The sequence below is a fragment of the Phaethon aethereus genome, assembly GCF_964289735.1.
Source record: "Phaethon aethereus genome assembly, chromosome: 26".
Taxonomy (NCBI): Eukaryota; Metazoa; Chordata; class Aves; order Phaethontiformes; family Phaethontidae; genus Phaethon; species Phaethon aethereus.
The window spans coordinates 1,054,905-1,074,935 of record NC_138602.1 but is presented as its reverse complement, the minus strand read 5'-3'; the positions used below and the strand labels follow the sequence as shown (position 1 = coordinate 1,074,935).

Below are 20,031 nucleotides of genomic sequence, written 5' to 3'. Positions count from 1 at the left end.
TTTTGAAACTGGTAATTCTTTCCATCGATAGTAATGACACCTTCCTGATGCCCTCAAATACTATAAATGTATATAATATGGAGCTGCAATGTGAAATGGTCTTAGGGTTGTCCTGCACACTGTTTGTACTGGTAAGCTATTGTGATTATTTTCTACTAAAACAGTAGCACCAAGCTCTGTGGATAGATAGTTATGTTGATATAGTTTAATCCTCTTCGGAGACAATATATAAGTGTATTTTGACGGTTCTTATACAGCTTCACTAAGGGGTAGGATCTTGTCCAGTACAGCTAAGGTTTTGCATCTTTTCCTACGGACAATGTAATTCTGGATACATACCACCTGAGTTCAGAAGATCTACATTTCTTATGCTGTGTCATGCTCAGTCAGGTTTTTCTTGTTTTATCTGGAAACAGCAGCCTGACTAATTCTAGAGGGCACTGGTTGGTGAGATGGGGGAATGGACTGGTTTTGTTGATGCTGGTAGATAGGATGAAAACCCCCGAAATGCAAAGGTAGCTTTGTAAAAAGAGACTCCTTGTTATTTAAAACTTCTGATTTTATCTTGTGCGAAGTGTCTTGGAGCTGTTCCATTAAGACGGCTTAATTTTTTTTCTCCGCTGCAAAACTAACAAAGTTGAAGGGAATGTAAGTATCTCCCTGTTTCTATTACCAGTGTTATTTTTACTGAATTCTAATTGGATGAAGTTTTGTGCGGTCAATAAAAATAACGAATTTGCATGGATATTGGTACAGTCTGAATTTGGCCTGCAGAGCTTTTGTAGGTGGCTTCTGCCCAGGAAAAGTTAGCTTGATTCACATCTGAAATTGAACTTGCTGAACTGGCTGTTGAGCAAGAAAAGGGAGGAGTTTTCTTGCTTGTAAACCGAGCACGTCAGGAAGGGAAAGCAGCCATGAGTGACATGGTGGGCTCCGGGAATGGAGGCATGTTAAACCCCACGTATGGAGGCTTTGGTGTCATGGCTGCGAGTTGTTCTCGCAGCGAAAACATGAAAATATTACATGAGAAATATTTTTGAAGTTAGAATTCATGGACAAATGTACACTCTTGTCCTGCTTCCCATGTGAAAGGAGGCTAGCTGAAATTAACTTTCCACATCAGAAATGTATTTTCATCAGTAAAACACATTTTAGTTACTGTGGGAGCTGAAAGTGCACACTGTGTACAAGGCAGACTCTGCTGAATGAAAGCTTTTCATCAATGCTAGTTTATCAGCTACGGGTCGAGGCAATTTTGCTGCTTTATAGCTCTAAGAGACTGTCCTGCTGCTCTTTTCTATAAAGTGAGAAAATGTTGAATGTGAGTATGAGTGAAGGTTTAAAAAATGTTACATGTATTTTGCAGCTGTCTTGCTGAAAACTAATCTTGTTCAAGCTGGCTGTGGTAATTTGAGGAATAGAGGGAAGAGGCAGCAAGCTATCCGGTCAGTTAATAGTTTTCGTTGCATCAAATTAGTATTTGTGCCAGTCCCGTGAAAAGCAGCCAGCTGCACAGCTCCGGGCTGCATCCATACATTTTCTTTAAAAGACTTTAAATCCACTAATGCAGCTGTACCTTCTGCAGAGCTGCTGGGTCATTCTGTCTCTACTACTATATGGCTACACAACACATACTACAGTCTCGCTGGTTTAAGACTTCATCCTTCGAAACAGACAGGCTCTTCACCTGAAGCTTTCTTTCCAGGCTTATTTCTGTTGATGGATATTGCTTCTAAACTTCTGTCCTTAAATTTCCTGACCTGATACTTACTCATCCCAGTATAACTTTGTCTTGCCTCCTGCTTATCAACTTCCAATTGTTCTTTTAAGATCATTATCACATATATTCTTGCCTTTCTTCCCTCCTGTTTGCCATTGACCGTTACCTCTGTGGCAACCGTGACACTTCTGTGCGTGGGAATGTATTTTAGCAACTCACCCCCTTGGTAGCTCGCTCTGGTGAAAGAGCAGCACGCCCAACCCGGTGGCTCCTTCCAGGCTCCCCAGCAGCACTTAGGGGTTCGGAGCAGCCATTGTAAATGAAAGGCCCTGGGACCTCAAATGCAGAGTCTTGCACTTAAGGAAACGTGGCCATGTCGTTTCCACCTGGATTCCTTGCTGCTTTCAGTTCAGATCTGTTCCTGGGGTCTGATAACCTACCTACACACTCAGCTCTTCCTTCTGACTCTATACCTGGTTGCTTGGTTGTGTTTTGGTTTTTTTTTTCCTCCACTCCTACTCTTTACTACTTTGCAGGAGGTAGATACAGCAGAACATTTGAAAGGAGAACTAGTCTTTCAGCGCTTCTGAGTCATGTCCTTTTTGTCTTGCTTTAAAGAGAGCCCGTTCTATCTAGACTAATTATCCTGGTCCTCGAAAAGGAGGTAGGATAACATGCTTACAGGGGGAGGGGTGGGAGAATATTTGTTTAATGAAGAAAAAGTAAATTTTTCAGGATTAACTCTCCAGTCAGACAATCCTATTTATTTGGGATTATGTCCATAAGAACAATCTCCAAGAGTCCAGATGCCTATGCAAATCTTTGAATCATACCACTTATTCCCGATCAAGTAAAATGCATATTCTTAGCTGTTGTCACTCTGAACAGAAATTTCTTCATACGCTGGAACTGCTTCATAACAGGCTTTTCCTTTGTGGTTGGTCAAGGTTCCCAGTGTTGGATATTTTAGCTCCCTGCTTTAAATAAGTGTACAGATAAACATGGGAAGGTGACGTACTAATTCTGCAGCACAGAAAATAATGTTCTGTATGGGATGTAGTGAACCAAAAACTTGGATTTGTTCTCAGATTAGCAAGGATCAGCTCTGTTCCCTTGAACTAATGAGGGAAAACCATTACCCTTCAGTTTGACCCCATGACTAGCTGGACCATATGAGAACAGCACAGAACAGCATTTGCTAAATGATGTTTACAGTGATGGAGCATTTATGAGAATGAGGAGAGGGGAAAAAAAAAAAACAACCCACATTTTGAACTTCAGACCCACCAAATTGCACTTGAAATTGTCAGGATTATTGGTTAGCAATTGAATTTAGTATTGATGAGTACTGATGTAACAGTAACTGCTAGTAATAAAAAATATTTACCGAGTATGGTAAATTAATATTTATTTAATTCATTAAGTAAACCCCTTAACATTTAGTGGATTTTTCTTGCCATACAGAGTCACAAATGGAACTGGTTCGAGACCGTCCAGAATTGGAATGGTGAGGCAATGAAGGACCTCTTAAATGGTTTGTCTTTAGTGGCAAAATTCAGGAACTGCTTAGCTGTAGGAATCTGATTTCATTTGCATATACAAAATACAGGTCTTCTGATAAACACCCAAGTTTGAGCTTTTGGAAGCAGATGAATACTCAAAAGTTATTACTTGGTTTTGTTTGTAATTTTAGTCCAGTTCTATGTCCTGGATTAGCCTATCAAGCACATTTTATGGGGTTTAGCAATCTGAAGAGCTGTAAAACTTGAAGGCTTTGTGTAGCATCTTTTATTTTTCATGCTACTGTCTGATCTGCAATTAATTCTTAAGTTTTCCGTCAAGTGGCTGCTCCACAACTTCTCAGAAGTCATTACCCGCAAGCTAGATTCTTCATTAATCTAATCCATGAAAAAGATGTTTGCTAATGGCTTCCCCCAAAGTGCCTTTTTTATGTGCTGCTGTAGTAGGGAAATCTGTTAAGATACCATTGTGGTGGTGATACTAAGAGGTAATAGAAAAAAGACTGCTTGGCCTGTTGGTGCCAAGAGGATCACAGTTGCCAATGTTTTGATTTATATAATGGTTGGTCAGTTGTAGCATGTGCCTCTAATGCAGTTTTTTGCGTGTCATGTTGCCATTGAGTCTCATCACCTCGAGCTGCCTCCATAGGTTGTTCCCTAAGTCAGCTACTTTGTGAGATGATTGATCTCAGGCTTAGGTCATTTTTCAAGTTACAGATCTTGTCAATCTGTCTGGCTCCGCCTACATGCAGTGATTCAGCTCCTGATGTGCTGAAATATTCCCTTAAGCCTTCCCACACACAAGTAAGGACTTTTTTATAATTCTCCAAGCTGCACCACCTCTTGTGCGCTGTGCTCAAAGCTTGTATTTTTTGCATGATGTTTGCATGTGCTTGAAGAACAGTGCAGAAAGCAGAGTTTGATCTCCTGAAGAGTGAGAGGAGCAACTACAATAGTTCTCACAAAGTACTTTTTGCGCCTAAACTTTGGGTCCCATTTATAGCACTTGGCTAATGTGCTGTGATTTAAACAAATGGATAATTGAGGTTTTTTGGTTTGTTGTGTGGAGGGGTTCCCCCCTATGTGTTGAGTAATCCTCGCTTTAGGGGTTGATCTACAAAAGGATGGTCTTCATAGCAGAATAGATGCTCTGGCTAGGGTGTTGTAACTTCTGCCTTTGCCTGCTTAGAGTAAGAGTGGCTGTTGCAGAATTGTACTTGGGGGACTTAGGCTTTGCATAGCTGTGGTGGTGCTAATTACTCCGCTGTAGTTATGTTCCTCTTTCCCCGTACAGAAAGCCGCTTAACGGGCTGTTACACCTCTGCTCTGCTTTAGTGAAGTGTTCTTTAATTCTCTGTACGCGTACAGGGGATTGTATTGGTCACTTTGGGGGACATCTTTGTTCTGTGGATGATCGGAGACGGAATGATTACAGGCAGCAGAAAGAGGAAGCAGAAGCAATTGTGAATGAGCCCTGATGGGAAATGGAGAAACCACCTGGAGGGATGGCCTTGGAAGCAGCGAGTGCCTTCTCTTCTCTTGTGTTCAGGGAAGTCAGATCTTCTGTATGGTTGCGCTTTGGTAAAGAAACGGAGTTGTGCTAAAGAACTTCTCTGATTTGTATAATCCATTTTCTCTGTTAATGGGAGACACAAGTCTCTTAAAGATCTGCTAATTACTCGGGTTAAAAAAATGCAAAGGCAACTTGGTGTCATAAGTGAAATTCAGAATCTAAGAAGAAAGCATGAACCAGTTCTGCCGAAAATGGAACAAATCATAGGCATAACATCTACAAACCAGGTTTGCCAAGAGCACTTAAAATAACAACTGGCAGTTTCTCTAGGTGGTGTTGGACTTGAGAGTGATTTCCCAAAAGGACTCTCTCGAGTACAGAGTAAGCAAAAATGGCAGTGTTTGGAGACAGCGTTGCAGTTTCTGTGGTGAGCTTGGAAGCCCACGTACAACACTTCTTATGGGGCTTGAGATATGGTGACGTGGTGGCCTGCGGTGGCAAGGAGTGTGTTGGTCAGTACTGGAGTTGCAGCAAGGACATAAGGAGCCATTCAGGTTCGGGTACATGTGTAGTTCTGTGATGGTGCGTGCAGGTTGCCCAGAGAAGTTAGCAGAGACCTAGTGTTGGTTATTAATGAGTTTTCTACATTTTCTGGAAATGGGAGAAGCTCAGAAGGGAGGTCTTGTACTGTTCTGTCCCAAGTAATGGAAAACCCACTATTTTTAATAGCTTAGTGGGGTGTTTCAACTTACTAGGTTAAATATTGGGGTGGGGGGGATGTCTCAGCCATTGTGTGGCTCAAATCTGCTGGTTTGTCCCTGGAGGAGAAGCTTCAGTAGGTGCAAGCTCTCCATAACATGTCTGGAGCCTGCCAGCTCTCTGAACAGCTTCACGGCAGGGGAAGATGAGTCTGAAGTGGGAAGATTCCCAGAGCTGCACTCATACTGATGCATCCATGTAAGCACTGGGGAGTCTGGGTACGGACAGATCTCCGTGAAATTGAGCCATGAACACTCTGGGAGGGAAACTGAAGTTGCTACAGTCTTCCTGTGCAGCAGCCATCCGGAAAGAGCTGGTGGGCGCTCACTGCCAAGACCTCTGAAGGTAAAACAGGAGGAGAGGAAGCTTGGTACCTGTTTTTTTTTACCTGTTGTGGAACTTTTAGCAGCTGGAATGTGTTAGGTTTAATTGGTGGGTAAGAGAAATGGGAAGGAGTAAGGAGGCTGTTCCTGGCGGCTGTTACCTCACTGGAAACATCCCATAGAAGTTTAAGGTGACCCATTCAGAGTATCAGAAGGTGAAAGTCCTTTTTTGTAGTGGAGCCACCAGCTGAAGGGCAAAACTTAGAAGCACAAGGACAGACCGCGTGGCTCATGTGTTTGGGCCACTGACCAGCAGGAGTGAATGTTTCCCAGGATGCGTGAAATGTGAACGGAGTGGGGGTTTCTAGACCAGACACTGGTGGTTCTTGCAATTAAAAACCATCAAATGAGTCCCAACGACAGCAGTTGGGAAAGACAATTATGTGAAAATGAAGCTTGAGAAAAGGACCTGTGGAATTTGAGCATCTGGGCATTTGAGGCAGCGGGTGGGCTGATAATTGGTCTCAGTACTGTTACAGTGAATGAGCGTGCTGTGCCATCGCTGCCAGGAAGGGTTTCTTAAAGCTCTGCCAGTGGAAGGTCCCTGTAAAGCAAGGGCCAGGGTGGAACAAATGCTTTGGAGGTGCTTTGCCGTGAGCCGGCTGCTTTTGTGGGGCGGAAACCAACACAGCCGGGACCTATTGCCGTGGCTTTCTGGCGGGGGAGGCTTGGGAAGGTGGTCGAGATCCCCGGTGTCTCCGGCTGTCCAGGCTGCTGAAGCTCTGGAGCAGAATCCGGTGGCTGCTTGGCTGCCGAGCGTGGTGAATGGCAAATAACCCTTGCAAGAGAGGAGAGTCAGAGCCAAGGGGGGAAAAGTGGGAGAAGGGACAAAGATTGTGTGTTTTCTTAACTGTTGTAACTCGGGAAGAAGGAAATACCCTTCAGTACCCACAGCGTAGCTGTGCTGTAGCTCCACACCCTTGAGTGTTGATAAAACTGTGCGTGGTCCCGGCGTGCGTGGAACGGGTGGCCGGGACGAGCCCGCCCGGGGGCCGTGAGGAGCTGCTGTGGCCTCGGCAGGCGCTTCGCGGCTCCGGCTTTGCTCCTCGCTGGGAAGCGTAACTGGGCAATACAAGGGTTGTGCAAAGCAGCACCGGCCTCGCCCGGTCTGTGGCGTCTTCCGAGGGACGGTCGTACAGCCGGGACCGCGTGGGCTTCGAGCTGTGGTGTGAACTAGGGCGTGAGTGCGCCCCCCGCCCCGAGCCCCCCGCCCTTCCTCGCCTTCGGCATCGTTTTTCAGGCCGCGGGCCGGGCTGGAAAGCGCTGGGTGCTTGAGCCGCGGAGGGCGCCCTGGCCGGGCCCCCGGGCTCGCCCCCCGCTCTTCTCAAGTCCCGGGCGGGGCCGGGGGGAGCCGGACACGCGCGGGCGTGGGCAGCGCGCGCTCTCCCCGAGCGCCGAGCTCGGGCTGCGCTCGCGGGCGGGGCGGGGCGGGCACCGCCCCCTTCCCGCGGCGGGGGGGGCGGGGCCGCCTCCCGGGGGCTGGGGGCGCGGCGGGCGCATGCGCGCGCGGCGGGGCGTGGCCCATTGTCGGGGCGGGCTGACGTCGGGGCGGGGCGGCGCGGCGGGGGGCGCGCAGAGAGGCGGCGTGCGGCGGGCACCGCCACCGCCCCGGCCCGCTCCGCTCCCGGCCAGCCGCCGCTCCGCCGCCATGCCCGGCTCTATCTACCAGCCCGAGGGCGGGCAGCCCGCCCGCGGCCCGCCGCGCTGCCTGGCGCTGCTCAGCCCGCCGCCGCCCGCCGGGCAGGAGCCGCCGCCGGAGCCCGAGACCGGGCGGGAGCGGGAGGGGCCGCCGCCGGCGCAGGACGAAGCCGCCGCCCTGAGGTTCGCCCTGGACCAGCTCTCGCTGCTGGGTCTGGAGGAGGCGGGCGAGCGCGGGCTGCGGGCGGCGGAGGCGGGCGGCGCGGGGCCGGAGGAGCCGGCGGCGGCGGGAGGCGCGGGGCCGGGCGGCCTGCAGGCGCGGGAGCGCGGCGGCGGCTCCCCCCCGGCCGCCGGCGCCGCCTCCCCCCCGGCCGCCTTCGGCAACTTCGGCCCGCACCTGGCGCCGCCCGCCGCGCTGCTGGGCGAGCCGCTGGGCGCGCTGGGGAGCAGGAAGAAGAGCGTGAACATGACCGAGTGCGTGCCCGTGCCCAGCTCCGAGCACGTCGCCGAGATCGTGGGCCGGCAAGGTAACCCCCGCCCTGCGGGGGGGGGGCGGCGGGGCGCGGGGACCCTCCTTTGTTCGCCCCCGGGCGCCCGGCGGGACGCGCCGGCCCGCCCGGCCCCGTTCTATTTGGGTCAGTTTTGGGGCTTTGTCTCCGCGCCCGGCAGCGCGGAGGCGGAAACTTAACGGCGACAAATCCCGCGGCCCCGCAGCTGCTCCGGTGGACGCGCCTTCTCCGTGGGTTCCCGGAGCGAGCTGCTCGTCTTTGTGCCGTTCCCCCCCGGTGCCGCCTGTAAATATTAATTAAACTTTCCAACCCAGCAAAACGGCACGGGTGGGATAAACGCCTCGTGCACGCGGAGAGTTCCCGGGCGCCACGCGAGTCCGTGGGAGCGGGCAGGACACGAAGTGCAGGCAAAAGCTTTGATTTTTATTGTAGTTGGGTGCCCCTCCCCTCCAGCTCGGTTTCGCAGACTTGGTGTGTAAATGATACTCGGTGCCTCTGACTTCATCCATGACCGGTGATTAACCCGCCGGTTTATTAGGCGAAGCTCTGCAGGCGGCGGGCGCGAAGCCCCGCTCGCGCTCAGCTGTCACAAAAGGATGCCCGGGCACGCCTCAGCCCCGGCCCTCTCGGGTGGGTGTGCCCGGCGTGGGCTTTGTCTCGAGGAAACCCGAAATGGTCCTTAACCAAAGTTTCACCTTTAAAAAAAAAAAAAGACAAGACTCCAGGGAGGAGGATTTTAAGAAAATTAAAAAAATAATTAAAAATGAGAAGGGAGGGAGCCGCTGCCCACAGGATCCCAGCGGCAATGGGCACTTTGGCTCGTGGGGAGCGTGACCTCCGGGGCGTTTTCGCCACGCAGGGCTCTGGCACCCCGGCCGTGCCCTTGCTCCCACTGCTCCCGTCCCTCCCTGGCCAGGGGGCTGTGGGGCGGGGGGCCGGGGGGCATTTTTTTCCTGGGGAGAAGCGGGGAGCTGGGCAGCCTCATTGTTCTCTTTGTTAGCCAGAGCCATGCTGTGATGAGCGCGGTGACATCATGCTCTGCGCTTCCCATTGGCCTGCGCTGCCTCCCAGCCGGCACTGCTTCCCGGCCTCCCAACTTTCCACACACCCCTTGCCGGTCCCACCGGCCTGGCCATGGGGTCAGGCTGCCGAGCCCAGCCAGGGCAGCCGGGCAGCGCGGCACAGCTCGCTATGTCGCCAGAGGAGAGGAGCGCGGCACCGCGCCCTGCTCGAGAGGATCCTCTTCCTCCCTGGGCTGGATGGGGACCTGGATTTGGTGGCCTCGGTCTTGCAGACCCCGGGGGTCCGGAAACTTGAAAGCAGACCTGTAACGGGGTCTGGCCTCTGCTGGGGAGCACGTTGGCGGCACGAGCACAAGGAGGTTGGCGGAACGGCTGCTTTTGGGCCGGCAAGCTGTCGGCTGGCACCCTTTCTCGCAGCGGCTGGGTTTGGGTGTTTCGGCTGCAGTGAGGCCCCACTGCTGTGCCTCCGGCACCCTGACGAGTTAAATGTGCACCCGGGTACCTGCCCCAAACACCTCATTCAGGGTTTGGGTGCTCGCTAAGCTCTGCGGGCTCATGGGAAAGAGCTGCAAAAGAAACTGTACCAGCTTGAGGAGGGGTGCTGGGGAGGCACCGTGTCCCACCGGTAGGCTCGGAGGTGCCCTGGGGCCAGCGATGGGCTAGGGCTACCTGCTGCTGCCCCAGCCCGCGGGTAGGAACAGCTCTCCCCAGGGGATTTCCCCGTGTTTCCTGCCCCTCTCCTGGTCTCGGCGTTTCTGCAGCTACCGGCCTGTTTGGATGCCGTGCCATGGCCTCGTTGTGCTGGGTTGTTGGGCATGAAGGGGGACTTGGCATTCGGCACACCCGGCTCTCACCGGCCGGGGCGCTGGTTGGGCCGCATCCGAGGAGCCGGGGCTGTCAGCAGTGTCTTTGTGCTCTCGCTGCTCTCCGGTGCCGCCAGCAGCTGTTTTAAGTCGGGGATGTGCGAGGCCGGCGCAGCCCGAGCAGGGGCAATACTGAGGTTGTTCGCAGCTGCCCCCCTCTCTGGATCTCGCACCGAGCTCAAAAAGGAGCAGAGCCCTTCTCGCTCGCCTCATCCTCCTGCACCCGTGCTGGCTCCTGGGTCCTTCTGGTCCCCAGGTCCCCCTGAGCAAGTCCCCCTTGGTCTTCGGTAGCCCTGTGGCAGCGGGGCTCTGGCTGTGCAGCAGCGGCGTGGAGCCAAGCCCTGGGGGGCTTTGCGGGGCCTGGCATCGTTCCGGTGGTGAGATGTGCTGCTGGCGACGCTGCGGGGCTGGATCGGACTCCCTCAGACCGTGTCCCCGTTGCTCTTGTCTTTCCTGCGCTACCCAGCCCGGCGTGACCCGGGGAGCGGGCGCCATCGCACTCGGAACGAAGGAAGACATGGATATCGGGTGCCCTGGAAGGGTCTTCAGTTGGGGCAAGGCTAGGTTTCTCCCCTCATACGCCATGTGCTGAGGAGCAGCTCTCGGGGTGCTTTGGGACCGGTCCTGCTGCCCGCAGAGCCCGGCAGCCCCTCGCTGCTATCGGGGTGAGGAGGGATGTGGCTGGGAGGTCCTGGCGGCTGTGGCAGCGCTGTGCCCGTCAGACCACAGTGTGTGGCTCTCCTCCGCGGGCTGAGGTGGGACAGAGGCTGTCGGACGCGATTCCTCCTACTTCTCCTTTTTCTTCAATTTCTCTTCTCCAGATCCACTAATTTAACCCTTTCCAGAAAGGAGCAGCAGCAGTTCAGCAGGTAAATCTTTGTTGTGTAAAGCAAATCTGTGTTTTTCTTGTCTGAGCTGGCGAGGCAGTTGCTGTGACCCCTTGTCCACATCGGCGCTGGTGATGGTGCAGAGCGGCGTCTACCAGCCGGCATCTGCAGCTTTTCTCCTCCCTGCCCACACGGCTACTGAAAGGCAACGTGGCCTGGCAGGATTATGTGGCCATGCCTTTGCGTGCAAGCCCGTTCATGACTCCTGCCGTGGGAGGGACCATCTCCAAAAAGTGCTGTGGGCACTGATTGCAGCGGTGTGGGCTTTTGCTAACCAGCAAAAAGAGCGGTGGTGATAATGGAAATCGCCGGGGACAAGGGAGCATGGGGCGAGCTGGACGTTCCGAGTTGCCCCAGCTCTTGCGTGTCGGCCCCGTGCCGGCATTGCTCCCCGGTGCCCTGGCTTTGGAGGTGTGTTTCCAGCAGCTTCTGCCCCAACGAGGCCAAGAGGGTGACCAGCGGCCAGTGCAGCCCCGAGCCCCGGGCTCTGTTCTCCCCTCCTGTGCCACGTGCCTGTCGTGGGACGGAGCCAGCTACGGCTCCTCTCTCAGGCTTCGCTTCCCCGTCTGCGACAGGCGAGGTCTGTTCGCTGCCTTGCGAAGGACTTGGGAAAGTTGCCGTTTATAGGGGACGCCGGGATGCTCAAAGGGGAGATGTGGGGAAGGATGAAGTACGGCAGCTGTTCTCCCTGCAGAGCGCGGCGGGCGTTTCAGCGCTTGCAGGGTGCACAGGGGCACCGTGGGCCTCGGTTTTGGGGCCAGACCGCGCATCTGGAAACTTGCCGTGGATTGCCGGGGCTGTGCCGAGTCCTCTCCTGTTTCTGAGCCCTGGGCTGCTGCTCTCTGCCGGCCTTTGCCCGTCACGCTGCGTCCCGGCTGGCCTGGCCACCTCCTCCCACCTCTGGGTCGTAGCAGAGGCAGAAACGCCTGAAGTCAGTCGCGCAGATTGATCCGATCGCTGAAGCGTCTGCCTGCGCATCCTGGCTCGGGCCCCGGCTTCCTCCTCTCTGGCCCGAGGCTGGAGCCCAGCCTCCCTGCCTCGCGCTCCCCGGCCTCTGGAGAAGAAACAGAGGTGCCGTGTACTTGCCGCCTTGTACCCGCGGCTGCGCGGGTGCGTTAATTACCGTTTGCAGGGCGGTGGGAAGAAGTGCTCAGCAAGGGGGGAGGTGAGACGCGATGGAGGCATCTCCCCCATGTCTGGCCCCGGGCCTGGCGCAGCCCGTGCCACTCGCCTGTTGTCAGGAAGGGGACCGGGAGCACCGTAACGCCGGATCTGAGGCCGGGAGATGCTGCAGAGCTGGGGAAGAAGAGGGGCAACGTTCCGCCGCGGGTGGCACGCTCCGGAGGGCTGGGCGCAAGGCGTCGGCCGGCTCCCGGGCGGCAGAGGCTGTGGCGGGCGCAGTCCTCCTGGTTGACGCCATCAAAGGCTCCTCCAGAAAAGCCGTTTGCTCTGGCTTGGGTTCCGGAGCTGGGTACTGCAAGAGCGAAGCTCCTTGGGCAAGCGGAGATGTGTCTGGCGGCGGCGGGGCTGGCTTTGTCCTCCTTGCGCGGAGCGGGCCGCCTTATGTCGAGGGGGTGCGGTGAGGGGCCGTCACTCGGTGGGGGGGTGTGGGCTCGAGACCCCCGGAATGAGGGTGTTTGCTTGCAGCTGAGCACGGCCGTGGGTGCTCATGATGAGTTTGGGCCCACGAGCTCTGCCGAAGAGTCGTACCACCCGGCTCCGGCGCGCCGGAGGGATCTGTTGGGGCTGCAGCAGCCCTGGGCCTCCCTACACCGCTTTTGGGGGTGTTTTCCTTCAGATCTGAAAAGCGCTTTTAAAGCCACCTTGTTTACAGACTTGTAGCAAAGTCTGGCACCTTGTTTTCCTTCCTCCCTCATCATTAATGCTGTGCGCCAGCCCTCGGCGAGGTAAAACATGGGGATGCCAACCGCTGCCGCTTGGTTGAGGTAAGGCGCTTGATCCAGCGATGCCAGGGCGAGGGCACGCCTGCCGTGGGGCTCACTGGCCATGCTGGGTGGCCCCTGGTCCTCCACGGCCCCCATCCGGCACGGCCCCACGCCGGCGGGGTTGTGCTGCGCTGACTTCAGGGGGATGCCGCCATCCAGGACGGCGTTTTCACGGCGTGCTTGGGCGGGGGCTTGTGGAGACTCATCTGAAACGTCTCGTACTGGTGCGCATCATTCCCCCAGTTGCAGGTTGCTGGTTAAACCACCTGGGTCGTGCAGTTTCGGTACGTCTGGCTCTTGGGGGGGGGGGGGGGCTTGGCCACAGGGTGTCGGCACCTCCCCGAGCGTGGGCAGGAGCAGCCCCGGCTCAGGCACCTCTCGGGGGCGTGGACGAGATGGAGGACGGGGGTTGTACTGCTGTGAGGTTGTGTCTCTTCACCAGTTCTGGTGTTGCAGACCGGTAGCTCGCTGTGCCGTGGGGGTTTAAACGTGGGTTTACCGAATCCCAGCCTGGGGAGGCTGCCCATGCTTCCCGGTCGGGGCTTTAAGGACCTGCTGCCTGGGAGTCCCCGTGGCCGAGAGGTGGTTTCGGTGGAGTTTGGGGCTGCGGGCAGGTTGGTTCCTGGGTGGGGCCATGGTGCTGTCCCAGCTCTGCTCCCACCGGCACCACTCACCGGCGTGTCGCCGTGACGGAGGCTCCTCGTGCTGAGCGGTGCAAGCGCGGTTCCTGGTGCAGATGCCGGCACGTGGCCTCGAGCGAGCAGCTTCCCCGGCCGATGCCTCCTTTTCTGCGGCATTTCCCCCGCTGCCCCAGACCTGCCGCTGTCCCGTTTTACGCCAGGATGGTAAAAACCAGCCCTGACCTGGGATGCGTTTCGCTGCGCCGCAAGCGGCCCCGGCAGCGTCCAGCAGCCACGGGTTGTGTGCGTTGTTCCTGCCCTGCTTGTCTGAGGAGGGTGGAGCTGGCCAAGCCAGGCACCCCTTTAATTTTTAACCCAAGTTTCTGGCTTTGCCCCTAGGAAGGGCTTGCAAGCAGCAGCTGGATAAACTCTTCCTCCATTTTGCTCTGCCGTAGCATCAGTTCGGTCCCACCGGTGCAACCGCTGCAGTGGAGCGGGGCAGGGAAGAGCCTCACTGGGCCGTGCCCACCATGGGACGTGGCTGCTGACCAGCTCCTGTTTGCAGCTCCTGGCAGCTGCTGATACCTTTGGATCTTGAAATTGCCGCTTCCTGCCGCGAAGGGCAAATTTCAGACCTTGGGTGTGAGGCTGGCGTGTGTGGGAGGCACCGGCAGAGCCCCGCGGTGCCACCGTGCTCGTCCCGGTTTGCCAAGCAGTGGAGCGGGGGAAGAGCTTATAGCAGATACCAGAATAAATCGGAGAGGAAAACATGGGAGTCGCAGGCACCTTGTTCTCGACAGCCTCACGGAAGCTGCCGCGTGCTTAAAAAAAAAAAAAAAATCATCTTTGATGGTTGCTGCCCCAGTGACCGGGTTGTTGCTTTCCCCACCATGTGCCACCATATGTCCCCAGCCATAAATACACCTTCCAGTTGTTGTCCTAAATTAGGAAAAGCCCGGACTAACCCTTCTCCACCCACGTTCAGCCTCCGCATGTCCCCGCAGCCGCTCAGCGGCCGCCCTGGCTTCGGGAGCGGGGCGGCTGAGTGCCGTCCCCCGCCGCTGCCTGGCCGAGCCCAGCCGGTCACACGAGGGTTGAATTCGGGCTCATCCCCTTGCACCCAGCCCTGGGGCAATTCAGGGCGGGAAGAACGTTTGATTTCGGCAGGTGCTTGGAGGTGGCCTTCAAATGCTTTCAGCCTGGCTTGTACGAAATCCAGAGGGTTTCCCCCCTTAGGAGGGAGATCTCGGCAGGTCTCCTGCCTGTCACCATCCTGGGACCTTTACAGGCAGCAGGTCGGGCAGGCGTGGAGCTGCCAGCACCCCAAGGCAGCCTGGAGCCGGGCGGGGGCCGTGCTGGATGGGGCAGGCTGCTTTCGAGGCTTTTCGGAGGAAGCGTCCGGAGAGGCGGGTGCCGTCGCCCCTCGGCGCCCTGGCTGTGGCCATCGCGGGGGTCGGTGCTGCCGACAGCCCGGGCTGTGACACCCAGGGCAGCAGCTGCTCGCTGGCGCTGGCGGTTTTTTACTTTTGTTACTCGTGATGCCTGACGCCCCGGTACACGCGCCGCGCTCGGCTCTGCGGGAGCGGCGTGGCCCCCGCTAGGGCTCTGCCTTCCAGCTGCCGGCGAGCAGGCGTTGGGTGCCTGGTTGGGGCAGACCCGCCCGAACGTCCCGCGTCGCCCCAGCTGAGTCCCTCCAGCCTTCTGGGGCTCTCCCTTCCCCGGTCTCGCAGCTGGAAGAGCAGCCCTGCCCTTCCTCAGGGAGCGTCTGGGAAGAGGAGGAGGAGGAGTGCCCCGAGCGAGCCCTTTGCGGAGGAGCCGGCCGGGCGCTGGCGGCTGCCTTGGCTGTGTCTGGAGGAGTCGAGCTCTCCCCGCTGCTGTGCGGCAATTTATCCATGTGGATCTCTCGCAGCAGCGTTTGCAGCCGACTGGGACGGTCTCAGGGCTCCGATCAGGCAGCCTCCGTCCCCGTGGGCTCCCGGCTTTGCTTTGGGTGCCCTGCAAAGCTCGGGGGGTGCGTGGGAGGTGGGAGACGGGGGTCACTTGCCCTCGTGCGCTGGGAGCGGAGGGCGGCCAGCCGGGCTGCGCTCCCGCTGCGGTGCGCCTGGCTCATGTGAATTTAATTAAGCGCGTGCACTGGAGCGCAGGCAGAGCGGATGCAATTAGCGGGGCCGGGGTCGCAGGGAGCGGTGCTGTGCCTGCGGCCGGAGGCGGCCCCGCGGCCGGAGCCCAGCTCGCCCGCGGGAGGAAAGGCGCAGGCCCTCGCCCGGGGCGGCGCGAGGCGAAGGCAGAGCTGGCGGCAAAGCCCCGGTCTCCTGCGTCCCGGCCCGGGCTCTGCCTGCTGAATCACGTCCTCGTGCAGGGCGAGCAGGTCTTTCCAGAACGGGGAGAGCCGGCTCCCCGCCAGCGCCGCTGCCCCGGTGCAGCCTCTGCCCTGGGCTCTCCTCCCTCGGGGCAGCGAGAGGGGCGTGGGGGTGCCTGTGCCACCCGGCCGTGGGGAGCCCCGGCTCCGCCGTCCCTCTGGGGCCGTCGCTGGGGCCGTTTCTCAGGTTTAGCTGCCAGCTGAGAGGTGTCAATAAACCTGCAGGATCCAGACAAGCCTTTTCCTTCCCTTCCATCTTCAGTATCTTTTTTTAGCACCTCCTTAAACACCTTTTAGGAACCCTGGTGTTCCATCCCCTAAACAGCCTGGAAAGTGTCCCCGCGGCTGCCTGCCCCGGCCCCTCTGCCCACGCGTTGTCCCGGCACTCGGGAGCCGGGCTGTGTCCTGCGGGTCCTCAGTCCCTGCTGTGGCACGGATGAGGTGGTGGCAGAGGGTCAGGCTGGTGCCAAGCGCCTGGCGTGTCTCAGGTGAGCCGGTGCAGCCCCCAGCACCGAGCGGTGAGCCCCTGGCTGTCTTTGGGGCGGGAGGGACCCCTCTCTCCAAGGGTGTCTGTGCTGCAGAAGCAGAGGGACCTGCTGGTCCGGCGTCTCGCCATGCTGGGTGAGCAGGGGGTCCCCACAAGGTCTGAGCTCTGACATGTCATTTTTTTCCCCCTTCTCCTCGCTCTGCAGGCTGCAAAATCAAAGCCCTACGTGCCAAGACCAACACGTACATCAAGACGCCAGTCAGGGGCGAGGAGCCCGTTTTCATTGTGACTGGGAGGAAGGAGGACGTGGAGATGGCGAAAAGGGAGATCCTCTCGGCCGCCGAGCACTTCTCCATGATCCGGGCAACACGCAACAAAGTGAATGGGCTGACGGGAGCGATGCAGGGCCCCCCCAACCTGCCAGGACAGACCACCATCCAGGTGAGGGTCCCATACCGTGTGGTGGGGCTGGTGGTGGGGCCCAAGGGAGCCACCATCAAGCGGATCCAGCAGCAGACACACACCTACATCGTGACGCCCAGCCGGGACAAGGAGCCCGTCTTCGAGGTGACAGGCATGCCTGAGAACGTGGACCGGGCTAGGGAGGAGATCGAGGCGCACATCACCATGCGGACAGGCTCCTTCATCGACGTCAATGCCGACAACGACTTCCACTCCAACGGCACCGACGTCTGCCTTGACCTGCAGGGCAGCACGGCCAGCCTGTGGGCCAAGGCCCCCCACCCCGCCCGCCGCCCCTCGGCCACCCTCCGCAACGACAGCCTCAGCTCCCTGGGCAGCGCCTCCACCGAGTCCTACTACAGCGGGCGGGTGGCGGACGCCAGCCCCACCAGCCCCTACAGCACCAGCAGCGGCTTCACCTTCAGCGAGCCCCCGGCCCCGCTGGGCTCGGAGGAGTGCGACTTCGGCTTCGACTTCTTGGCCCTCGACCTCACGACACCCACCACCATCTGGTCGCCCTTTGAGCGCTCGGGCAACCCCTTGCAAGCCTTCAGCAGCTGCTCGTCGATCAACGGCTCGCAGAGACGCAACAGCGGCACGGCCACGCCGCGCCACTCGCCCACCCTCCCCGAGAACGGGGGCGCGGCCCTGGACCACCCCTTGGCACGCCGCATCCAGAGCGACCCGGTCAGCACCTTGTCCTGGCTGCCCACCCAAGGCTCGCTGTCCTCCTTCTCCAACAGCACCGGCTACTCCTCCTCCTCCTCCCTGCCTGGCAGCATCTCCGCCGCCTCGGGCTCGCCCACCGACTCCAGCAGCTCTGACGGGCACCGCAAGAGCTCTCGCGAGTGCATGGTGTGCTTCGAGAGCGAGGTGATCGCCGCCTTGGTGCCCTGCGGCCACAACCTCTTCTGCATGGAGTGCGCCATGCGCATCTGCGGCAAGGCCGAGCCCGAGTGTCCCGCGTGCCACACTCCCGCCACGCAAGCCATCCACATCTTCTCCTAGCCGGGCCGGCTCTCCGGGGCAGCCAGCCCTCCCCTCCACCCCAACACAGCTTTTTAAGGACTTTAAACTGTTTAAATCAACCTTTTTATTTAATAACGGATCCGACGGGCGCACGGGGTGGGGGGGGGACGAGAGGCTGCCGCTTGCTGGCTGGAAGCAGAGAGGGCGGAGGACGACGGGGCGGGGGGTGGCTGAAATACGGGGGTCGGGAGGGTGGGGGAGAGGGGGCCGAAGAAGAGGATGAGGAGGAGGGGTGTGAAAACTGCAGAGAGGAGGAAACTCCGATGTTTACAGAATAGCTTTAACTCTTCACCCGCCTGTGGCGGCTGGGAGGAGGAAGCCCAGCTGTTCTTCAACAGTCCTTCCCAAATAACAGTATTCAGTTTGCAAAGTTAAATAAACAGAAAGAAAAGGTCCGGTTGCACTTTTTATTTTAGGACACACAAGGGTTGTCTTTTATTTTTTTAAAATCATTCTATTATTATTATAATTTTTTTGTTGTCGTTCTTTTTGTATGTAGCTATTTTTTTGGATGATTCTTGACAGTTCTCTAAATATATATATATTTTTTTTGTAACGCAGGTCTATCTTCTATTTTGCCAATGTGAAAACTGCCCAAAAGCGTGTGACGAGAGGTTGGGGGTCGTGGCTGGAGGGGCCGGGCCGGACAGGGGAGCTCGCGGGATGGAAGGGGCACGGTTAACACGCCATGTCACAAAAAGCCAGACAGATTTCTATCTCCTTTTGATTTTGTGGTTGGTTTTGGTTTTGGGTTGGTTTTTTGTTTTTTGGGGTTTTTTTTAGTTTTATTTTTTTATTTTTTACCTCTTTATGTATATGTAGGGAATTTATAGGAATATATGTACTTTATTGAATAAATTTTAAAAACTAAAATATATTTTATTTTAAAAAGAAAATAACGGACCTTTAACCTTACATGGCTAAAGTACTGATTATATATTTGCTGAGCTGACTTGACGGTTATGAAAATTGTATCAAGAGTTTTATTTTTTGACTTCAAAGCCTTCTTAATAAAGACTTTTTACTATATATGAATTCATGTGCTACGTACAGTGTCTCACTGCCCTGCAGCTTCTCGGCGCCCGTTCCAGCGTCCTCGGGACCGGCCGCCCCGCTCTGGTTTTGGGGTGCGTGTCTGCCGGCGGTTTAGCTTTTTGGCAGCGCTCACCCTCCGCTCCCCGTGTGCGGGGGGGACGGACCCTCCTGCAAACCCCGCGGTGACTCCCTGGGGCAGCCGGGGCTCAGCACGGGCCGGGGGGCTGGGGAAAACGCGCCCCTCGAGCGCTCCGGGGCCTCCCCGCTTCCCCGGGTGCCATCGCCCGGCACCGGGTGACCGCGGCGCGCTTTGCCGCCGCGGCTTGCTGCGCAGGGGCTGCCGTGCGCCCCGCTGGGGCTCTCCGGGCGGCTGTCGGAAAGTGCCATCGACCCTTGGGGAGCGGTAACTACCCGGCGGCTGCCTGGGCACCCCTTCTCGCCCCGCCTGACAGCCCAGCTATAACGGACGTGTCTGCGTCTACATGGCGCGAACCCACCCCCGCGGTTTGTTAACGAGCCACGCGCTGCTGACGGCCCTCGGGCAATTAGGGGCTCATTGTTTTTTGATCAGAAAGTGTTTTCATGTGTTCCCTGTTGCAGAACGTGCTCATTTGGGGGGGGGGGGAGTGAGGGAGGGAGGAAGGGCAACGCCTTCGTCGCCCGGCTTGCCACGGTGCGCTAATCCGCTGGAGCGCGCTGGGTTACGGGAGCTGGCACGTGCTGGGGTGGCACGGCGGGGCTGCCGAGGCTCGGTGAAGCCGGCTGGGAAAAAAGCGGGTGCCGGCTTGTGTGCTCGGGGCGGGCGCAGGAAGCGACGGGGACATCTGCCCCTCCCGACAGGTCCCTGTCCAGGCCGGGTGACCCTGCCGTGGCGCTGGCCTTCTCGTCCCCACAGGCGCTCCTGCTCCCGGCGGGCACTGCTGCCCGCCGTGCCCCACCTCTTGGCACCCCCTTGTCACCCTGTCCCCGGCCGCACCCGCCAGCAGCCACCTCCGTGCGGTAGCCGGTCGCTCGGGCTTCGTCACAGCTCTGTGGGGCCAGCTGGGCTACCACAGGCGTGCGGGGACAGCAGGGACTCACAGGCAGCAGCACCCATGGACAGTGGGGACCCGTGGGCAACAGGGAGCTACAGACAGTAGCACCAGTGGAGGGGGGCACCTACAGACTGCAGGGACCCACAGAGGGTGGCATCTGTGGGCAGTGAGGACCCAGACACAGTGGCACCCGTGGGCCACAGGGACCCACGGGCAGCAGCACCCACGGAGGGCTGTCAATACAC

At 57.6% G+C, this 20,031-nt stretch overlaps 1 protein-coding gene across 1 annotated transcript; it reads left to right on the top strand.

Annotated features, from left to right (window-relative positions):
• Positions 1 to 7,543: 7,543 nt before the first annotated feature.
• On the top strand, positions 7,544 to 19,383 carry MEX3D (mex-3 RNA binding family member D; the record flags this gene model as incomplete). Its single annotated transcript, XM_082010837.1, has 2 exons — positions 7,544 to 8,060; positions 16,432 to 19,383. 2 exons carry the CDS (start codon positions 7,544 to 7,546, stop codon positions 17,694 to 17,696), a joined length of 1,782 nt encoding a protein of 593 aa, XP_081866963.1. The 3' UTR covers positions 17,697 to 19,383.
• Between the last annotated feature and the right edge of the window lie 648 nt (positions 19,384 to 20,031).